Here is a 19340-nt window from a genome sequence, read left to right on the forward strand (position 1 = left end):
GCCTGCGGGCGAGGTGCTGCGTAGCGTGAGCACCCCCATGCCGGGCTGCTGCCAGCGTGTGCCCACGATGACCTCGCAGGCCCGCTGGGCGCATCTGCCTGCGGATGGGAATGTGGGCTCCTGCTGGGCCAGCGAGAGGCTCCCGTACCCCTCCGCACCGTCTGACTGCTGCGGGGCCCTCCCAGTCTGCCAGCCGTGGGGATGTTACTGGAGTTGGGTCCAAGGGCTAGAGTCCCTTGAGCTGTCACACAGGCCACGCCTGGCTGTGCCTGCAGGGCTCCCGCCTCGTCCTCAGACCTGAATAAAGGGTTTGTGCCTTTAGAAGACGTCTCAGTGCCTTGAAGTGATTTGGGAAGACACACCAGCGTCACACCCTGAGGGTGCACTAGCACGGCCAGCTCCTCGTCCCCAGCCTCAATCTTATTTTTAAAATATATTTTTATTGATTTCAGAGAGGAAGGGAGAGAGAGAGAAACATCAAGGATGACAGAATCATGGGTCACTGCCTTCTGCACGCCCCCTACTGGGGACTGAGCCCACAACCCGAGCCTATGCCCTTGACCAGAATCGAACCCAGGACCCTTCCATCTGTAGGCCGGTGCTCTACCCACTGAGCCCTCATTTATCTCTTCAGCTGCCATTCTTGAGTGCCTACAATATGCCAGATGCTGCAGGAAAACAGCTGTGAGCAGAGCACGTGGCCTGGGGGGAAACACCAGTGGACCTGGGATCACACAAGGCCTGCAGGCCAGGCCCCTCCCGCCTAAACAATTGCCAGCGCTCCGCATGGCCTGCTGCTCCACCGGGGGTGAGAGCAGGACACAAGCCACAGAAGCGCCCTGTGGAAAAACGAGAATCAGCCACATTTCAGAGGAGGAGCCCGAGGCTCAGCCAGGGACCCTCGTACGTAGGGAGCGGGGTGAAGCCGGAAGCAGCTCTGCCGACACCCGGCCTTCGCTGGCTCTCTGCGCACTGGACGCTCAGGAGTGCCCCCTGGGCGCCCACCTCCCCTCGGGTCAGCGAAGGCCTCCCGGGACCGGCGGAGGAGGCCGTGAGCTGGGGGACAGCGGGGACAGCCTGGGGAAGGCAGCGAGCAGGCCTCGCCAAGCAGGGACCCTCGGAGCGGAGGCCCGGGTCTGGCAGGTGAGCCTGTGCGGGGTCGAGGGAGAAGAGCGGGCCTAGAAGAAGCACCAAAACCCTGGTTCCCAAAGGATCCACCGGGGCAGAGCCCAAGCCCCGGGAGGGGCAGCGTGACGGGAGGCAGGGTCCACGGCTGGGCGGCTGCACCGTCCGTCCCCAGGAGCACGGGTGCCCGTGGGTGGGGCCTTGGGGAGGCAGTGGGGGTGGAGCAGCCGCTGTGGTTGAGGCGAGGTGGGGACAGGAGGAATGGGCGCCCCTGGCACTCCTATTTTCCTAAAGAAGCCGTTTCCCCTCGTGGGCCTTTTTCGGAGAATGTGGTTTCCCCTGACCCAGCTGGGCCCAGCAGCCAGTCCCTGCCCGGCCGGGGTGGCTCAGTGGTTGAGCGTGGACCTAAGAAGCAGGAGGTCACAGATTCCCGGTCAGGGCACAGGCCCGGGTTGCGGGCTCCATCCCCAGGGGGGCGTGCAGGAGGCAGCCGACCCATGGTTCTCTCTCATCATTGGTGTTTCTCTCTCTCCCTCTCCCTTCCTCTCAGAAATCAATAACTTTTTTTTTTTAAGCACACAGATGTGCCCTCTGGGACCTGTTTAGGCTGATCCTCTCATTCCAGGGACACAGGCTTCTCTGTGCTTCTTCTTGGAAAGGGAAGGCCCCAGGCACCGGAGGACAGCCAGGGTGCGCTCACTGGGAATGCCGGCTCGGCTGGTGTGACTGGGAGGAGTGGGCATGCCAGGAGCCAGGGGGTCCTGTCCCACCAGAAACGTGGCTGCTGGGAGGGGACAGCATGAGGGAGACCCTGGTGGAGGCAGGGAGCCTCCTAAAGCTCACAGGGGAAATGAAGGCTCCAGCTCAGCCCAGACAAACAAGTCCAGCCCTGGGCTAAGCTAAGCCTGCAGCTTCAGCAGAGGTCAGAGCTGGCTGGAGACCAGCCACCCCACCGAACCAGGCAGCCACGCGGGGGGGAGATTACGGGGTCCCCCTGCAGACCTAACCTCTCCCCTCCCCCCAGCTCTGCTGCCGCCTCAGCCAATTTCTCTTTGGGGGAGAAGCAAACCAGACCTGGGCCAGGCCGACAGCAGGGAGGCTGGGTGGGGGGTGCCAGGAGGACCCCCTGCAGGAGAGGAGAATGCGGCTGTTCGGGAGGAAGAGCTTCAGGAGCATCGCCCGAGGCTCATCCGTGGCGGGGCTGTGGGCAGCGCACCCCCCAGCCAGAGCGCATACCCGGTGACACCTTTTTTTTTTGGTTAATCCTCATCCGAGGATATTTTTCCATTGATTTTTAGAGGGAATGGAAGGGAGAGGGAGAGACAGAGAGAAACATCGATGTGAGAGACACATCAATTGGTCGCCTCCTGCACACGCCCCAACCGGGGCCCGGAACCTGCATGCCCTTGACCGGAATCGAACCCGGGACCCTTCCGTGCGAGGGCCGAGGCTCCTGGCCAGGGCGGGGGTGACACCTTTGACCTTCCTGCTACCAGTGTGGGGCGGGGGCAGACCTGGATGAGCAAGGCCGTGCCCAGCCACACCCGTGGGCCTGGACAGTCGGTGTCCAAAGCTGGGGTAATGCCTAGTCCAGCTGGGTCCCCCCCCCCAACTCCCTTCCCTCATGTGTTGTCCCTGGAAGGCCCAGTCCTGCCCTCTGCCACCTGCGACCTGGCCCTCTGGGCCGGGCATGTCCTCTTTGGCAGGAGGGAGAGAGAGAGAGAGAGACATACACACAGAGAGAGAGAGAGAGAGGTGTGATCAGGCTTCGTGAACATCAGTGACGTGCAGACCCGAGAGCAAGCGATCGGCCCGTTTATTCGGGTGTGGCCGCAGGAGAGGCTCAGGGTTTCCACTCGATGACCCTGATGGCCACCTGGGCCGCCCGCTGCACAGTCTTGCTGGGGTCCCCCGCTTCCAGGACTCGGAAGGCGTGCACGTGGGCCTTCAGGACCCTGCGGCCCTCGGGGGCCTCCGCCAGCATGGTGAGGGCCTTGACGGCGTTCAGGCGGGCCTTCTGCAAGGACGAGATCAGCAGACCCAGCAGCGAGTGGATGGCGTCCGCATCCAGGGCCGCGTACTTCCCTGTGGGTGGCCAGCACCAGGCGTTCCCTCGGGGCCTCTGCCCGCTTCCTCTCGCCACCCCCTCGCCAGGCCTCCCCCAGCCTCCAGCCTGCGTGTCCTCAGGGGAGGCGCTCCCTCGTTTACCCCCCCGCAGGCCCCTGCCACCCTTCTGCCTCCAGCCCAGGTCAGGCCCCGACCTCTCCTGCCCCTCCAGCCCCCTAACTGGCCTCTCCCCTTCCATCCTGGTGGCCGTCCCTCGACCCCCCCCCCCACAAGGCAACACAGTGGTCTCTTAAAAAGGAACATCCAGCCCCTCTGGGCGTGGCTCAGTGGTTGAGCGTCAACCCAGGAACCAAGAGGTCACCAGTTCAATCCCTGGCTGTGGGCTCGATCCCCAGTGTGGGGCGTGCAGAAGGCAAGCCGATCAATGACCCTCTCGTCGCGGGTGTTTCTCTCTCTCTCTCCCTCTCCATTTCTTTCTGAAATAAAAGCTGGGCAGGGTAGCCAACATGCTGGCCGGCTGTGATGACCCCCCCACACACACGCCACTCCCACCACCTGGCCCCCACCCGCCCACCTGGCCCCCAGCCCCGGCCGCCTCACCTTCCGTGGTCACCGTGGCGTACATGAGGGCCCCCGCGATGTTGGCCTTCACCTCCTCCACCGGGTCCCTCAGAAGGTGCACCAGGATGGGGATGACGTCGTGCCGCCAGATCTGCTTCTTGCCCTCCAGAGGGATGCTGGGCCAGAGAGGGGACAGTTCAGGGGCTTTGCTCGGGTGGAGCAAGGGAGCAGGACCTAGGGCCAGCCGAGGGGACAAGGCCTTGTGCTGGGACCATCCCTGTGCTCGGGTCTGGCCAAGGGCCTGGGCCCCAGGGTGCAAGGGAGCACGGACGGGAAGTCGAGCCTCATTCCTACACCCAGACCATCTGGGAGCCTGGCCGGGGCCGCTAACGGCGAGACCACCCGGAGCCAGGGGGCGACGGAGCCTGGCCCTAAGGTATCATGGGAAGAAACCCGATGGACCCCAGCCCTACACCGAGGAGCAGGACCCGGGGTGAGGGGGGACCACAGGGAGACTCGTTCTGTCTCCGTAAGAAGCCCAGCTGCCAGGACCGAAGCCGCGCAAACAGCAGCCACCTCGGGCGAGATGACCTTTTTGGTCACTTGTTAAAATATGTATTTTTATTCATTTCGTAGAGGAAGGGAGAAGGGGAGAGAGAGGAACATCGATGATGAGAGAGAACCATGGATCGCTGCCTCCTGCACGCCCCACACTGGGGATCGAGCCCGCAACCTGGGCCTGTGCCCTGACCGGGAATCGAACCCTGACCTCCTGGTTCACAGGTCACCACTCACCCCCTGAGCCCGCTGGCCGGGCTGTTTGGTCACTTTCAATCCTGGCATCGCAGGACGCTGTGAGCGTGAAAGTGGGGGATTCCGGGAGAGCCTCAGCCCACTGGCCTCCGTGGGGAGGGGTCCTGTGCATGGTGAGGTGGGGAGCAGCAGCCCTGGCCCCTCCCGCCCACTCGGTGCCAGAGGCACCCCTCCCTCCTGCGCTGCAACACCAGACAGTCTCCCCACGGACGGACCGGACGTGCTGTATGTCTCGGTGGGTGGGGGCGAGAGGGGGCAGAGCTCCCCGCTGTGAGGCTGTGAGGCCGGCCAGGGCTGCCCCGCCTGCCGGGTCCATCCGGTCCCGCCTCACCTGACGGCGATGAGCGTGTGGGCGGCCTTGCAGCGGATGTTGTCGTTGGGGCTGAGCAGCTTGTCCTTGAGGAAGGGCACCACGCGGCTGTTGAGCGCCTCGGTGGCGTCCTCCTGCAGGCAGGCCGCCAGCGTGTCCAGCAGGATCTCCTGGATGTTCTCCTCCTCCCGGTGCAGCTTGCGCACCAGCGAGGGGATCAGGCCGCTGTCGACGATGCCCTTGGCCCCTGCGGGGACGGAGAGCCGCGCTGAGGGGCCGCCCTGCTCCCACCACGCCGGGGGGTCACGCAGGGGCGAGGCCAGTCCTGCAGGAGGCTGTGGGTGGCAGGCAGGGGTGGGGACCACAAGGCCCCAGAGGACCCGGGAAGGTACCAGCCTTTGGTCGCCTATAACAGGGGGCATCGCCCTTTTATTAAGATATATATTGTTATTGATTTCAGAGAGGGGAGAGGGGAGAGAGAGCGAGAGAGCGAGAGAAACATCAATGAGGAGAGAGAATCATGGATCAGCTGCCTCCTGCACGCCCCCTACTGGGGATGGAGCTCACAACCTGGGCCTGGGCCCTGACCTCCTGGTTCATAGGTTGAAGTTCAGCCACTGAGCCCCGCCGGCCGGGCGTGCCAAGGGTCTTGGAGTGTCCCCAGGAGGGGCTCCACGTGGCGTGGCTGCGGCACTTGCGCCGGGAGAAGCCCGAGACGGTGGGCCTGCCTAAGAGGGGCTCAGCCTGGCTCCTTCCAGCCCGAGTCCCGCCCGGGGACTGTCTGCGGAGGCTGCCGGAGGACCCAGAACCGGCCCGGTGGCACCCCAGGGGCCCCGCTCCCACATGCCCAGAGCAGCACTCAGGGGGCAGTGAGCAGGACGCCACCAGGGGGCACAGCCCTTCCCCAGGGCGCAAGGGCGGCCGTCACTGCCACCCACAGCCCACCGTGCCCTGCCCCCCATCAGCTCCCACCGCAGCCCCACAGAGGCCGCCGGCGGGCAAGCACCTCTCTGCCGCCTCCCCAGCTAAACCTTCTAATTTACTCCAGAGACCAGTAAACAGGTTCATTAGCCTAAAGGTCTCCAGTGCCAATTAGCACCAGCGTTTCCTCTTTGAAGGCATCCCCCGTCCTTTCCTCAAAGGACATCAAATGGCAGCCCGGGGTGAGGGGTGCGGCGAGAGGGGCGACAGGCAGTCAGCGGGCGGCAGAGCCAGCAGCGCCCGGGCCTGGCCGCTTCTCGCTGGGGTGGGGAGCAGCCATTAGTTCGCGGGTCACGACACCAGGAAGAGCAGCTTCCTGATGGCTCGAGTCCGGGGCTTTTTACGATTTACTAAACACGGATTCCAAAAAAAAATGCTTACGTTGGATCCTCACTGTGTACAGCTGTGTGACCCTGAACAAGGCGCTGAGCCTCTCGGAGCCTGGCTTCCTCATGCCTACCTGGTGGGGGGAGGGGTGCGATGCCAACGGGTAGCAGGTGGGAACGGGCTCTGTGCAAGGACTGTCGCCGTAGGCCCAGGACAGCTGGCCCAGCACAGCAAGAGTCCCCCGAATTCCACCAACTCGGAGTCCCTGCCGCAAGCAAGAGCCTGCGGGGTGTGTGTGGGGGGCGGGGGTGGGGGGTGGGGGGGTGGGGATACACAGGCAGAAGCTCTACAGTCCCTGCCCCCAAGCCGCCTCTTTGGACAGACCGCCTCTTTGGACAGACCCCTGCCCGCCGCACCCCAAGGCCGCCTGCTCCTGCTGCGCTTCCCCTGCAGGCCCCGCCCGCAGGCTCTCAGCCCAGCTCACAGTGGAGGGGCGTCAAGTCCACCTTCCAAGAAGGACTCTGCGGGCTGCTGAGGGAGAGGGTCCTGGCTGGCACCTGAGCGAGGCTGGGGGGGGGGGGGGCGCAGAATTTGTGCATCATCATCATCCGGTCAGGGCTTGACTGTGGCTTCCCGTGCTATAGGGTCTGGCTTTCTAGGGAAACCCAGGGACAGCGGCTGCCGGAGCCATGGCGGGGGTGGGGGGTGCTTGCAGGGAGGCGGTCGAAGTCAGAAAGTCACGATACTGGCCTTGCCTATTTGGCTCAGTGGATAGAGCGTCGGCCTGCAAACAGAGGGTCCCGGGTTCGATTCCAGTCAAGGGCACGTACCTGGGTTGTGGGCTCCTCCCCAGGAGGCAACCCATCGACGTGTTTCTCCCACATCCATGTTCCTGTCTTTCCCTCTCTCTTCCATTCTTAAAAAATCAATGGAAACATATCCTCGGGTGAGGATTAAAATAAATACAGTTGTGGGACTGGAGGTCGTCACCACCCATGCTCCCCACCGGGATGAGGAAACCAAGGCCCAGAGAGGCAGCTCACGTGCCCAAGGCCGCACAGCGGCCGCCCGGGCCGGGGCTCCGGCTCCCCGGGCCGCCTTCCTCGGGCGTTTGTCTTGGGCCTCCGCCTGCAGAATGCTGAGCACGGGGGCCGGTTCGTTTTGAGACGGAGGGAGAAAATTAAAAATAAAACGCCTGCTGGGTGTGCCTCGCTGCTCGTTCACTTAGCTGCTTCTCAGCTAAAAGGAGAGTCGGGCCTGGCTATTTATAACTAACCCAGATCCGCAACGGCGTGTTCGAGTGTGTGTGCGGGGGGTGCAGAGACCCCGGGGAAACAAACTGGAGGGGCCCAGCTGGCCCCCCACTGCCTGAGAATGGGCCGGCAGGGGGTGGGGGGACAGGACAGGTGGGGCACGCAGCCACGTCCGCCAGCAGGGGACCATCGCCAGGGGCCCGTAGGCCGCAAGCCACCACCGCCCGCCCCTGGGGGAGTGGGCAGACTAGGGGGAGCGTCCGTGAGGACCTGTCCTTACAGCACAGGTTGCCACGTGTGTAGGTGAGGAATTCCAGGGTCCTGGGGGCCTGGATGTACAGGGAGAGAGGCTTGGGGAGCTGGGCCTCGGGGGGCGGAAGGGTGAAGGCACGAGCCACCAGTGTTTGGGGAGGCCCTGGTTCAGCCTGGTTGGGTGCGTTCAGCGGCTGGTGAGCCAGAAAGCTCCGCCGGGATTGAGGGTCACCACGTCCACAGGTGGACACCCACTTCGGTTGTGGTTTGGGCATTTCCTGGGGGAGGGGTTCCCACCGCCCCCGCGGGCTCTCCTCAGCCCGCTGCCCCTGCTGGGTTGGCGAGATGCCGCCAGGGGGGTTCGCCACCAGGGCCCTACCCCTCTTCCCACCACAGACCCCCGGCTGTTGTCTCTGGTCCTGTTGTCCTGGCCAGTAAGGACTCACGACGGAGCTCTGGCCCTGCCTGGGGACCGCACATCTGTGCCAGGCGCCCTGGGCCCACCTCGACTCACAGTGACTCTCCCGTCCAGCTTTCGCCTTGTATGGCCCCCCTGCCCCGAACTCCTGGCACACCGACCCCCACCCCTGTGCCTGCCGTGGCTCCTGGGGTCCCTTCTCCGTCCTCGGCTTACTCAGCCTCGCTCCCCAATGCACGACACATGGCTCACCATGTCTTCCTTCTCGAGACACGCCCTGCCCAGGGCTCTGGGCCCTTCACGCCCTGTTTCCTGGCCTCCTCTCCAGCTGCTCCTCCAACCGCGTAGCCAGCGCCACCCCTTCCTCCGGCACCTCCTCCGGCCCCCTGACGTCTCTGCTTTATTTTCTCGGGACTGACTACTTGTCATCTTTGTCATCTGATTCTGCATGTTAGGACAACTCATACGGTGGGAGCATGCCTACTGTAAATGTAAAACAAAACGTTGTCTTCCTCCCCCTCAAGTTTAAAAAAACTAACCAGAGCCCAGCTGGCATAGCTCAGTGGTTGAGCATCGATCCGTGAACCAGGAGGTCAGGGCACAGGCCCGGGTTGCGGGCTTGATCCCCAGTGTGGGGTGTGCAGGAGGCAGTCGATCAACGATTCTCTCTCCTCATTGATGCATCTCTCTCTCCCTCTCCATTCCTCTCTGAAATCAATATAGATAGATAGATAGATATATAGATATATACACATACACACACACACACACACACATATATATATATATACACACATACATATATATACATATATATATATATATATTTTAAAACTAACCTTAAAACTCTCCAGTGGGTCTCAGGCCAATGTCCCCAATTCTACACACGCGCCACCCTCCTGGCATGACTGTGCCCAGCCCCGCCGCAGCCTAGCGTTAGCACATCCTCACACGCTCACTGGTCCTCTCTGGGGTCCGCCAGGCCTCACACCCCTCCATGCTTCTCTCCTGCCCGCAGTCATGGGCACTGCCCCTCCTGCTGTCCCACTGCCCGGTGCTTCCCCGGCCACAGGCCCCAGGCCCCTGGTGGGTCTTTGCTATCAAGCCCTGAACAACTGTCATGGTGGATTATGTCGTGCTGCCCGCCTCTGCCCCGCAGACAGGGGGGTCTAGCAGGCAGGGCTGGGTCTGTCAGAACCCTAGACCTGTGCCTGGACCTGTGCCTGGCGCAGAGGAGGCCATCGATAAGGGCTGCCGTGTGAAGGAATTCCACCAGAGAGGTCACGGGGATGATGCTGATGCCACGGTCGGTGTCCAGCGGGCTGAGCCAGATCCCCGCCTCTGTCTCCCGGCCACAGACCTGGGCTGGGGCCCACACCCCCTCTACCTCTGCCAGCGGTCAGCGCCAGTGCTCCCATGCCCACCAGTGGGTGCTCCTTGTAATATGACCATGACGGCGTACACGTAAAGCCACAAGGTCAGAGTTGGCTGGCAGCGCCTGCACTTCACCAGCGGTGCTCTAGGAGGGACAAAGCTCCGCGTTAGGATGATGGAGAAGACAGCATTTAAGCACAGGAGTGGGGGGCGGGGCGCTCCTGGCGCTGAGGCCCACAGACGGGCTCTCGGGCACTGAACACAGAACTGGGCAGGTGCCCTCGGGGGCATTTTGCTGAGCAGCATCCCGTGCCTTCTACACGGGGACCCCGGCCCTCACTGGGCTGGCTCCCTCCCACCGCTCTGGTGGTGGTGGTGGTGGGGGGGCACTCCTGGGCCCTTCTCCCCCCCTCCCTTCCGAGGCAATCCATCTTCCGTGGTCAGGACTGCCAGGGGCCCTGAAGAGCTGGGTGGGCGAGCAAAGACGATTGAGCCCATCGCTGCACAAGCCTCGCGGGCGCAAACCTTCAGGATGTGCACGCACCGTCCACACATTCTAGCGGGTTGTCGCGACAAGTCAGGGAAGCGGGCGCCACTAGCTCCACTTTGTGAAACGGGCCCTGATAGGTCAGTCGGTTGCCCAAGGTCGCGGAGCTCAGCAAAGGCCAAGCTGGGTGTGGATCGGGGCCAGCGCGGGGCAGGGGCCATCGGCCGCTCCCAGGCTCGGTCTCCCGATCCGCTATTGGCAGGGCCACTGGGTGGGCGCCTCGGGGCAGCCGGGTCCCAGGGATGCCGGCGCCCGCAGCGTGGACGGGGTGGCGGCGCGCGCCCAGCTTCGGCCCCGCCCCTTCCGGCCGCCATTGGGCCGCGGAGGCGTCCATCAGCCGCTCGTACCCAATGAGCAGCGACCCAACGCTGCTGGCGGGGCGGCGGCGCCCGGCGCGTGGTCAGCGGCGGGCGCGCGGCACCCCCGCCCGCGGTTGCCTGGCAACGCGCTGCGCTCGCGGCTCCGCCCCCTGCCGGCGGCGGCGGCAGCGCGGGGCGGGCGGACCCGCGGGCGGCGGGCGGCGCGGGAGAGCGGGCGGGCGGAGGGAGCCAGGGCGGCTGGAGTGTGTGCGCCGCCCGCGGTCCGATCACGTCCCCGCGCGGGCGCTGCCACCCGCGTCGTGCGGATCGAGGGCGCCACGGCCCGCGCTCACCACCCCGCCCGCCCGCGCCGCCCGCAGCAGCTCGGCGGATGCTCGGTGCTGCGGCCCAGAGGTGAGTGAGTGGACCCGTGGCCCGGGAGTGCGGCTCAGCCTCGGGGGGCCGGGGGCGCGGCCGGGGCATCCACCCCACCCCCACCCGGGGCCCCGCCCGGGCCTTTGTGCCGGGGATCCGCCCGAGGTTGGGGGTGCCCGATACGGCGCCTGGGATGCCCGGCTGGGGTGGGGGGCGACGAGGGCGGGGATGCCAGGGCGGTGGCCAGGGGGTGGCCGCGGGCCCAGCAGGTGCTGGGGACGGGGTACCCCCGGGCCGGGGAGCCGACGGGAGGGGGCGGCTGCGGGCCGGGATGGTGGACAGCGGCCGCTGGGGATGCCGCGCCGCCCACCCCCCCGCCAGCAGCCGCTGGTGCGGAGCAGGGGCCCGGCGACCTGCGGGCGCGGCGCTGAGGCTGGGTCTCCGGTTCGGGGGAGCGGGGAGGCGGCGACCGGGGCGGCGGGTGCGCCAACGCGGGGCCTCGGCGGAGACGGAGGAGAGGGCCCCGGAGGCCTGGGCCCGAGCGCGGATGGCTCTCGGCTGGGTGATCGCTCTTGCAGCGAGCAGGTTGCTCCGAGGCATTCAAACGAGCAAGATGAGTATCGACCCGCTGCGATTTTTGCTACGTTCCTGGCTCAATATTTTTTTTCCCTTAAAAGGCGGTGGGGGTGTTTCGGGGGAGGGGTGCGAGCGCCTCGGGGCTGGGGCTCGCGATCCTGCGGGAGATCCGAGGGGGCTCTGCCTTCAGGGCGGCGCTGCGCCCCTGGGTGGCGGCAGGAGCCCGCCTGGGCCTGGAACCGGGGCTCTCGGTGACCGGGATGGAAAGGCGGCCGTGTCAGAGGATGCAGGGACCCGCCTGGTGCCTGGCAGGGAAGTTGGCTGGGCTTCAGGAGACAGCCCAGCCCCTGTCCGGCTTTTTTTTTCTGCCCAAGTGATTGCCCTGCCCTGGGGACCGAGTCCCGCTGCCCTGGCTCTGTCTGGAGGTGGCTCCGTGGCCAAATTCGATTAAGCAAATATTTACTGAGCGTTTGCCTCCCCCAGGGCCTGGCGCTGGGGTGCAAGTGGAAGGGCCTGCCCTCCAGGGACTGACTCACCACCCCACAGGGGAGCAGTGTCTTTGCTCAGATAACCCCAACCCTGAGTGTGGGTTTGGGGGGGGTCTCAGGAGGGGACCTCCAAGAGGTGACCCAGGTGGGGGTCAGACAGGCCTGTGGGCAAAGTGGCATTTGAACTGGAGCTTGAAGGGCACTGGCACAGTTGGGGTGGGCATTGCAGGCAGAGGGCGGAACGCGGACCAGGGCACAGGAGCTGGGGCAGTCGGGTCTGAGGGGCGCAGAGGGAGTGCTTGGGGAGCCCTAGGTGTGGCAGGAAAGGTGGGTGGGGGACATGCAGGGGCCGAGGGAGCTGGGGTGAGAGCCACCCCATTGCTTGTCTGCTGTGGCTCTGTCCGTGGGAGCCTTGGTCCCCCCATCTGTCAAAGGGGGCGGCTAGCTGTGTACTCCAGGAGCTGGCGCGGCCCCGGGCAGAGCTTGAAAGGCCTGGGGGAGCTCCTAGCAGCCTGGGGCTACCTTTCCAGGCACCTCAGCCCTTGGGCAAGGCCTGGGAACCGGGTAACCACCCACCTGGCCCCCCTCCCAGCCAGGATGGAGGGTGATGTTGAGCTGTTGTCCCTCTGGGGCGTGGACATCAGGGAGCAGTAGCCGTGGAGGCCTGGGAGTCTCTGAGCCGGGGCTGTGGCGCGATGAGTGGTGTGCCTTCCACCAGGAGACAGGGGCGGCTGGTTTAATACTCTCCTGCGTTCCGCTCGCACAGACCTGGTCTGCTGAGACAGGGGGTGAATAAGTCATGCCCCCCACACCCCCAGAAGGCCAGGTCACCTCTGCCCTCTGCCTGTGTGCTCTCTGGCTCCCAGCCCCACCCCAAACACCTCCCCCCACTTTCAGCTTTGGGGTGAGGCCCAGGGGGCTGCGGTGAGAACACACAGCCCACCTGCCCATTGGGGGGCTTCCCCCTGTGCGTGCGGCCCTCTCTGTTCCGGAGCCTGCCAGGGACTCTAAATTTGGGACACAGGGAATACATTTCTCCCTCTGTCCCAGCTGCTCAGCGCTTCTGTCTCCTGGGGTCCCAGGAGGGAAATCGCCGTGGTCTGGTTCTCGGGAGCTTCTAGGGCGATGCCGGGCACTCCGGGTACCCGGGCGGGTGGGCTTGGGGAGACAGCCCAGGGTCCCTGCAGAGAGGCCAGTGGGAGGGGGCGCCCAGTCCCAGGGAAGGCGGGCCCTGGCTCGGGGTGTGGCCTAGGCGTGGTTATGCTGTGGGTACCTGCGATGACAGCGCCACTGGCCTTACCCCCTGGGTGTGAGGACGAGGCAGCCAGCCCATGCTGCCCCGGCGCCCTAAGGGCATTCTCGCTGCAGCTGACCAGGCGGGCGCAGGAACTCTGAAGGAGGCAGATTAGCCACTGCTCTCCCGCGGCCCCAGGAAGGAAACCTGGGGGAGCCCAGGCCCCAGAGGCAGTCCTTGGAGCACAGGGTGGGCAGGAAGGAGGGTGAAGGAAATGAACAGGCATTGGGCAGCCGTTGTATCAGCCCCAGGCAGCAGCCTCAGGGGCGGCCTGACACAGCTTGTGCAGACGGGGCAGGGCCGCTGGGCAGGCGGGGGAGGGCCCAGCTCCCCGCAGGGTGGGGCGGGGGAGGGCAGAGCTCCAGGTGAGGCGCAGACCTGGGGCAGGACCTGGCCCATCCCTGTCCTCTGAGCCACCTTGTCCCCACCCATAAACAGCCGAAGTCCCTGCACAGGCCCCCCACTTCCCCAGCACAGGTTCCGCCCCCCTCAGATTTGGCCCCGTGAACTCAGGGACTAACTCACAGCCTGTCTGCCGGGCCTGGGAGGAGACTGACGCCCTCACAGGCTGTTCATTCAGTTGTTCCTCCGGCTAATATTTACCACACCTGCCGAGGGCCGGGCCTTGTGCCAGGCCCAGGGACACGCGGAGCAGAACCGAAGCCGCGTCCACCCTGTGGCACCCGCACCAGACAGGAGGCCGGCCCAGCGCGTGGGAACTGAATGCGGGGCAGGAGGGGCGTCGGTGCAGGGCCGCGGCGGAGCCAGGGGCGAGGCGGGTGACTGACAGAGAGCCCCAGGAGAGGCGATGGCAGGTGCAAACGCACGGGCCCCACGGGAAGTCCACGTGGCTGCAGCCCAGGAGGGGGGAGCTGCGGAGCAGGTCAGGGGGGCTCTGCAGGCCCCAGGGAAGCTGGAAGCCCTGCAGCTTTGGAACAGACACTTGAGCTCATTTCACTTTCAAAAGACCTGCCTGGCTGCTGGGCGCAGGGGCCGGCCGGAAGGCAGGCCGTGAGGGGCTGTTGTGGCATTTGGGGTGAGGGGGCTGCTGACCCAGGGGGCATTCGGTGGGACCTGCTGCTGGAGACGCGGCGAGGAGGAGAGCTCTGAGGTCGGGGCTGGCACTGGGGAGCCGGACGGTGCAGGCTCAGCTGGAGAGGCAGGGCCCTGGGCGTCGGTCAGACCCTGCAGGTCATGGGTGCACCTGGCGGTCAGAGGGGAGAGAGTCTGGGGACAGGAACCTGGAGTCCGGCGCCAAGTGTGTGGGAAGCCAGGGGCCAGCCGAGGTCACATGGGGATGGAGGGCAGGTGGGGCCAGGAGGGCGGGGACAGGCCTGGGGGCCTCCACTGCTCCCCCTGTGAGCTGAGAAGGTTCTCCAGACCAGAGACTGGGGAGACGGGAGCGCAGTGCAGAGGCCACGCCTGGGTCTGTCTGCCCCGGAGGGCGGGGCCCGCACAGACACCGCGCGGACACGGGGTTCATGGCGACTTGTAACATGGGCAGGACAGGCCGCATAATGTGTAGGCCCGCATTAAAAATGATGAAGCAGCCGGGCCGGTGTGGCTCAGTGGCTGAGCGTCGACCTGTGAACCAGGAGGTCAGGGTTCGATTCCCGGTCAGGGCACAGGCCCGGGTTGCGGGCTCCATCCCCAGTGTGGGGCGTGCAGGAGGCAGCCGATCCATGATTTTCTCTCACCATTGATGTTTCTCTCTCTCCCTCTCCCTTACTCTCTAAAATCTATATATATATATATATATTTTTTTTTTTAATGATGAAGCATTTTAGGACAGTGACAGCAGAGCATTGCCCCAGGCGCGGGGCCCTGTGCCTGCCTGTGCGCATGCCCGGGAAGCCTGGTGGTGGTGGCTGTGAGGACAGTGCCATCACCCTCTGTCCCTCCATCTGCCTCTCTCAGGCTGGTGGACTGTGTGTGGCACTTGGGGCCCCTGGGGTTGGTCAGAGCCACCCTCTGAGCCCCACCTCTGCCTCCCAAATGTGGTTTCTTCTCCCTCTGCCCCTTGACCCCCCCGCGGCCTCTGGCGGGAGTCACAGCCCAAGAGCTGCAGGCCTTCGCGTCCTGTGGTCAGGCCCCGGGCAGGCGCAGTGGGCAGCCTCACCCAACAATGGCTTCCTTGCGTTTGTCTCTTTTCAGAGGAGCCTGCGACATCACAGAGCTCTGAGTTGTCTGCTTCTAAATTGGGGTGGAACTCTCTTAGAGACATCCCTGGAGGATCCACCAAAAAGTGCTATGAAGCGAGGCTGTTAAAACCATGGTGCGGGGAGGGTCTTCTTTTTATTTAATTTTTTAAAAATTGATTTCAGAGAGGAATGGAGAGGGGAAAAGAGGCAGAAACATCAGTGATGAGAGGGAGTCATTGATCAGCTGCCTCCTGCACATCCCCCGCTGGGGATCGAACCCGCAACCCGGGCATGTGCCCTGACCGGAATCGAACCGTGACCTCCTGGTTCATAGGTCAACTCTCAGCCACTGAGCCACACCGGCCGGGCCGGGAGGGTCTTTACAAACCGCGTCAGGCCCCACGCTCCTTCCAGGAGCCTCTAAGCCAGTGGCTCTCAACCTTCCTAACGCCGCGACCCTTTAATACAGTTCCTCATGTTGTGGTGACCCCCAACCATAAAATTATTTTCGTGGCTACTTCATAACTGTAATGTTGCTACTGTTATGAATCGTCATGTAAATATCTGATATGCCGGATGTACTTTCATTGTTACAAATTGAACATAATTAAAGCATAGTGATTAGTCACAAAAACAATATATAATTATATATGTGTTTTCCGATGGTCTTAGGTGACCCCTGTGAAAGGGTCGTTTGACCCCCAAAGGGGCCGCTACCCACAGGTTGAGAACCGCTGCTCTAAGCAGAAACCCACCTGGTGTCTCCCCGTGGGTCTGTCCTGGGTGGTGGTCGGAGCAGACCCTCCAGGAAGGGACCCTGCCCACTGAGCACCCCCAGCCCTGGCGGGGTGGGGGCTGACCTCCCCCCGAGACCTGCCCCTGAGTCATGGAGGTCACGGCCGAATTGAGTGGAGGAGAGAGGACTCCAGTGCACCGTCCCCCGGAGCCCAAGTGCAGGCCCAGGCGTTCTCGGGGCGCAGTGGACTGCTGGGTCACGGGGGGCAGGTGCCTTTTGGTGGGGCTGGGGGACACAGAAGCTCACTTTACCCTCCACAGCCAGCTCTGCCAAGAGGGGCTGTTTCCCCTCCATTTTCTCCTCCCAGTTAAGGAGACGGAGACCTGGGGCGACAGGGGCTTTCCCGAGTGGGTGACCGACGGGGCCCTGGGCAAGGTGCACAGCCCGGGTGGCCCCCTCCCTCAGGTGGCCTGCCCGACGGGTTCACCCCTGAGCCAGAGGCAGGCGGCCTGCCCGACGGGTTCACCCCTGAGCCAGAGGCAGGTGGCCTGCCCGACGGGTTCACCCCTGAGCCAGAGGCAGGCGGCCTGCCCGACGGGTTCACCCCTGAGCCAGAGGCAGGCGGCCTGCCCGACGGGTTCACTCCTGAGCCAGAGGCAGGCGGGCTGCCCGACGGGTTCACCCCTGAGCCAGAGGCAGGTGGGCTGCCCCACGGGTTCACCCCTGAGCCAGAGGCAGGCGGCCTGCCCGACGGGTTCACCCCTGAGCCAGAGGCAGGCGGCCTGCCCGACGGGTTCACCCCTGAGCCAGAGGCAGGCGGCCTGCCCGACGGGTTCACCCCTGAGCCAGAGGCAGGCGGCCTGCCCGACGGGTTCACCCCTGAGCCAGAGGCAGGTGGACTGCCCGACGGGTTCTCACGCTGGTACCACAGGCCCAGGTCCCGGCATCCGGAATTGGATGCCTCGGGCTGACGCCTGGCCCCTTGGTGACATGGAATGACTTGGTGGGACCTTGGCCAGACTCGGGGATCCACAGAGTGGGGACGTATAGAGGCACGTCCTTGGAAAAGAAGATCCTGGCGGGGAAAGGACCGGTGCCCATATTTGCCCCGGCTCTGTGATGGGGGGATGGCCTTTCCCGGTGGCCCCTGCGCCCAAGAGCAGCTCTGCCGGGCAGCTCAGTGCCGGGGACAGGGCGCTGGATGGACAGTCGGGAGCCCTGGGTTCTAGTCCCGGCCCCGCCTGTGCCGCTGATGCTGGCGCATTGTCCGCTCCACTCTCCGGACCTCAGCGTCCTCCTCTTTCCATTGGTCCCGGTCAAGGGTGCAGACGGTTTTCGCTTCTTATACCGACTCCCAGGCGGCTGCCCAGTGCACAGCGTGGAGAAGGGTCTGCGGCTGTGCTGTGGCTCAAGGAGAGCAGTCGTGGTCGCTGAGCCCTGTCTGCAGGAGGTACCCGAGGCAGGCTTTGGGGGTACTCGCCCGGGAGGCAGGCTTTGGGGGTGCTCGCCCGGGAGGCAGGCTTTGGGGGTGCTCGCCCGGGAGGCAGGCTTTGGGGGTACTCGCCCGGGAGGCAGGCTTTGGGGGTGTCGCCTGGGAGGCAGGCTTTGGGGGTACTCGCCTGGGAGGCAGGCTTTGGGGGTATCGCCCGGGAGGCAGGCTTTGGGGGTGTCGCCCGGGAGGCAGGCTTTGGGGTACTCGCCCGGGAGGCAGGCTTTGGGGGTGTCGCCCGGGAGGCAGGCTTTGGGGGTACTCGCCTGGGAGGCAGGCTTTGGGGGTGTCGCCCGGGAGGCAGGCTTTGAGGGTGTCGCCCGGGAGGCAGGCTTTGGGGGTACTCGCCCGGGAGGCAGGCTTTGGGGGTGTCGCCCGGGAGGCAGGCTTTGGGGGTGTCGCCCGGGAGGCAGGCTTTGGGGGTACTCGCCCGGGAGGCAGGCTTTGGGGGTACTCGCCTGGGAGGCAGGCTTTGGGGGTGTCGCCCGGGACTGGCCACCCCTGCCACGCCCTCAGCCTTGCCCAGCAGTTTCCGCTCATCCTTCATCGCCCTTTACGTGGCCCGTCTTTCAGGACACGCACCCTGACCCCAGGTTAGGGGAGGACCCGACGTCCTCCTCCGTGCTCCCTGGCGGCATCATGAGTCTGACTGGCAACGCGGGTCATTGTTAAGTGTCTCTTCCCGGGGCAGCCTCTGTGCCCGGGGTGAGGGAGGGAGCCTGGGCCCAGCTCTGCCCCGCACAGCGGCGCCTGCGGGATCGGTCGGGAGACCAGATGCCCACAGAAACCTGCTCCCCTAACCTGTGCGGCTTAGGCTCTCGGCGTCGTAAGAGGGGACAGCACAGGAGGAGGGAGGGGGTGACCAAGAAGGCCATGGGCAGGGTGGAGCGGCGGGGAGGGGGCCAGGCTGGGGACGGAGCCGTCTCCACATGAGGAACCGGCTCTGAGGCCATCCACCACCGAGCTGACTAAGGACCTGGCCGTGTGCCTGCCCCTCCCCTGCCCACCTCTTCGTGGCACAACCTCTGACCCCAGCCGCCCCAGTTGTGTGTGACCTCTGGCCTGCCCAACCCATCCCCTCTGGCTTCCTGTGGCCCCATGAGGTGACCACCAGCTGGCCTGCCGCCCGTCCCTGTCAGTGCGTGTGGCTTCGGTAGCCCTGTCCCCGGGCTGGGCTCCCTCCCCCACCCTGCTCACAGCCTTCCGTTACTTGCGATGTGCTGTGCAAACATATTTCTCGATAAAATGCTGGGAAGAAAAATAGAGTGTTGCCTCCATTATCCAATTTCTGATTAATCAAACTCTCTTTGTCCTCAGCCAAAATCTATTCATTTCCCTTAAACACTGGGCCAGTGCCAAGCATCGATTCCCTCTGTGATAGCACCACGCACACAGGCCCATCCCCGCCCTGCCCCGCCCTGCCCTGTGGCGGGGAGGAGGGGCCCCCTGGTACCCCAACACCACCCGCCTCTTCCAGGAACCCCGGCAGCCTCGCCGCCGCCGCACGCACCATCTCTGCCCCAGCTCTGGGGGCCAGGGCTGGTCTCCGTCACTACGGGGCTTCAGCCTTCTCTTGCTGGCCATTCCGGGCTCTCCCGGGCAGGACGAGGGGTGGAGGACCGAGCAGGTGTGACAGGTGCAGCCACCGTGGCGGCCAGGACTGGAGCCCAAGGGGAGCTGCAGCCCAGGCTGGGGCGGGGGGGGGGGGGGGGCAGTGTCCCTGGCAGAGGAGGCTGGAGCTGGGTGGGAAGGGTGAGCGCGGGGCTCGTGAACGGGCCTCGGGGTGGGGGTAGGGCACGCATTCAGTGGCAGCAACCGAAGCCCAGCCCTAACAGGTTTGCCAGATGAAGGACACCTGGCTGGGGGCTGGGGCTGGTGCTGGGGGCTGGGGCTGGGGCTGGGGCTGGGGCTGGT

The 19340-nt window shown here is 64.9% G+C and overlaps 2 protein-coding genes across 2 annotated transcripts in view; one reads left to right on the forward strand and one right to left on the reverse strand.

Annotated features, from left to right (window-relative positions):
- Window positions 1-2923: 2923 nt before the first annotated feature.
- Window positions 2924-19340, reverse strand: part of RSPH14 (radial spoke head 14 homolog) — a 49788-nt gene continuing 33371 nt past the window's right edge. Inside the window, exons 5-7 of the mRNA XM_081113867.1 lie at window positions 4898-5123; window positions 3793-3929; window positions 2924-3210 (exon numbers count right to left, since the gene is read on the reverse strand). Of these exons, the coding sequence (XP_080969993.1) occupies window positions 2969-3210; window positions 3793-3929; window positions 4898-5123 (605 nt within the window). The 3' untranslated portion in view covers window positions 2924-2968. The remainder of the gene's footprint in view (window positions 3211-3792; window positions 3930-4897; window positions 5124-19340) is intronic.
- Window positions 10555-19340, forward strand: part of GNAZ (G protein subunit alpha z) — a 34708-nt gene continuing 25922 nt past the window's right edge. The window contains exon 1 of the mRNA XM_081113866.1: window positions 10555-10741. The gene's annotated coding sequence lies outside the window, so the exon portion shown is untranslated. The remainder of the gene's footprint in view (window positions 10742-19340) is intronic.

The sequence above is a fragment of the Myotis nattereri genome (assembly GCF_964212035.1).
Source record: "Myotis nattereri genome assembly, chromosome: 19".
NCBI classification, from domain to species: domain Eukaryota; kingdom Metazoa; phylum Chordata; class Mammalia; order Chiroptera; family Vespertilionidae; genus Myotis; species Myotis nattereri.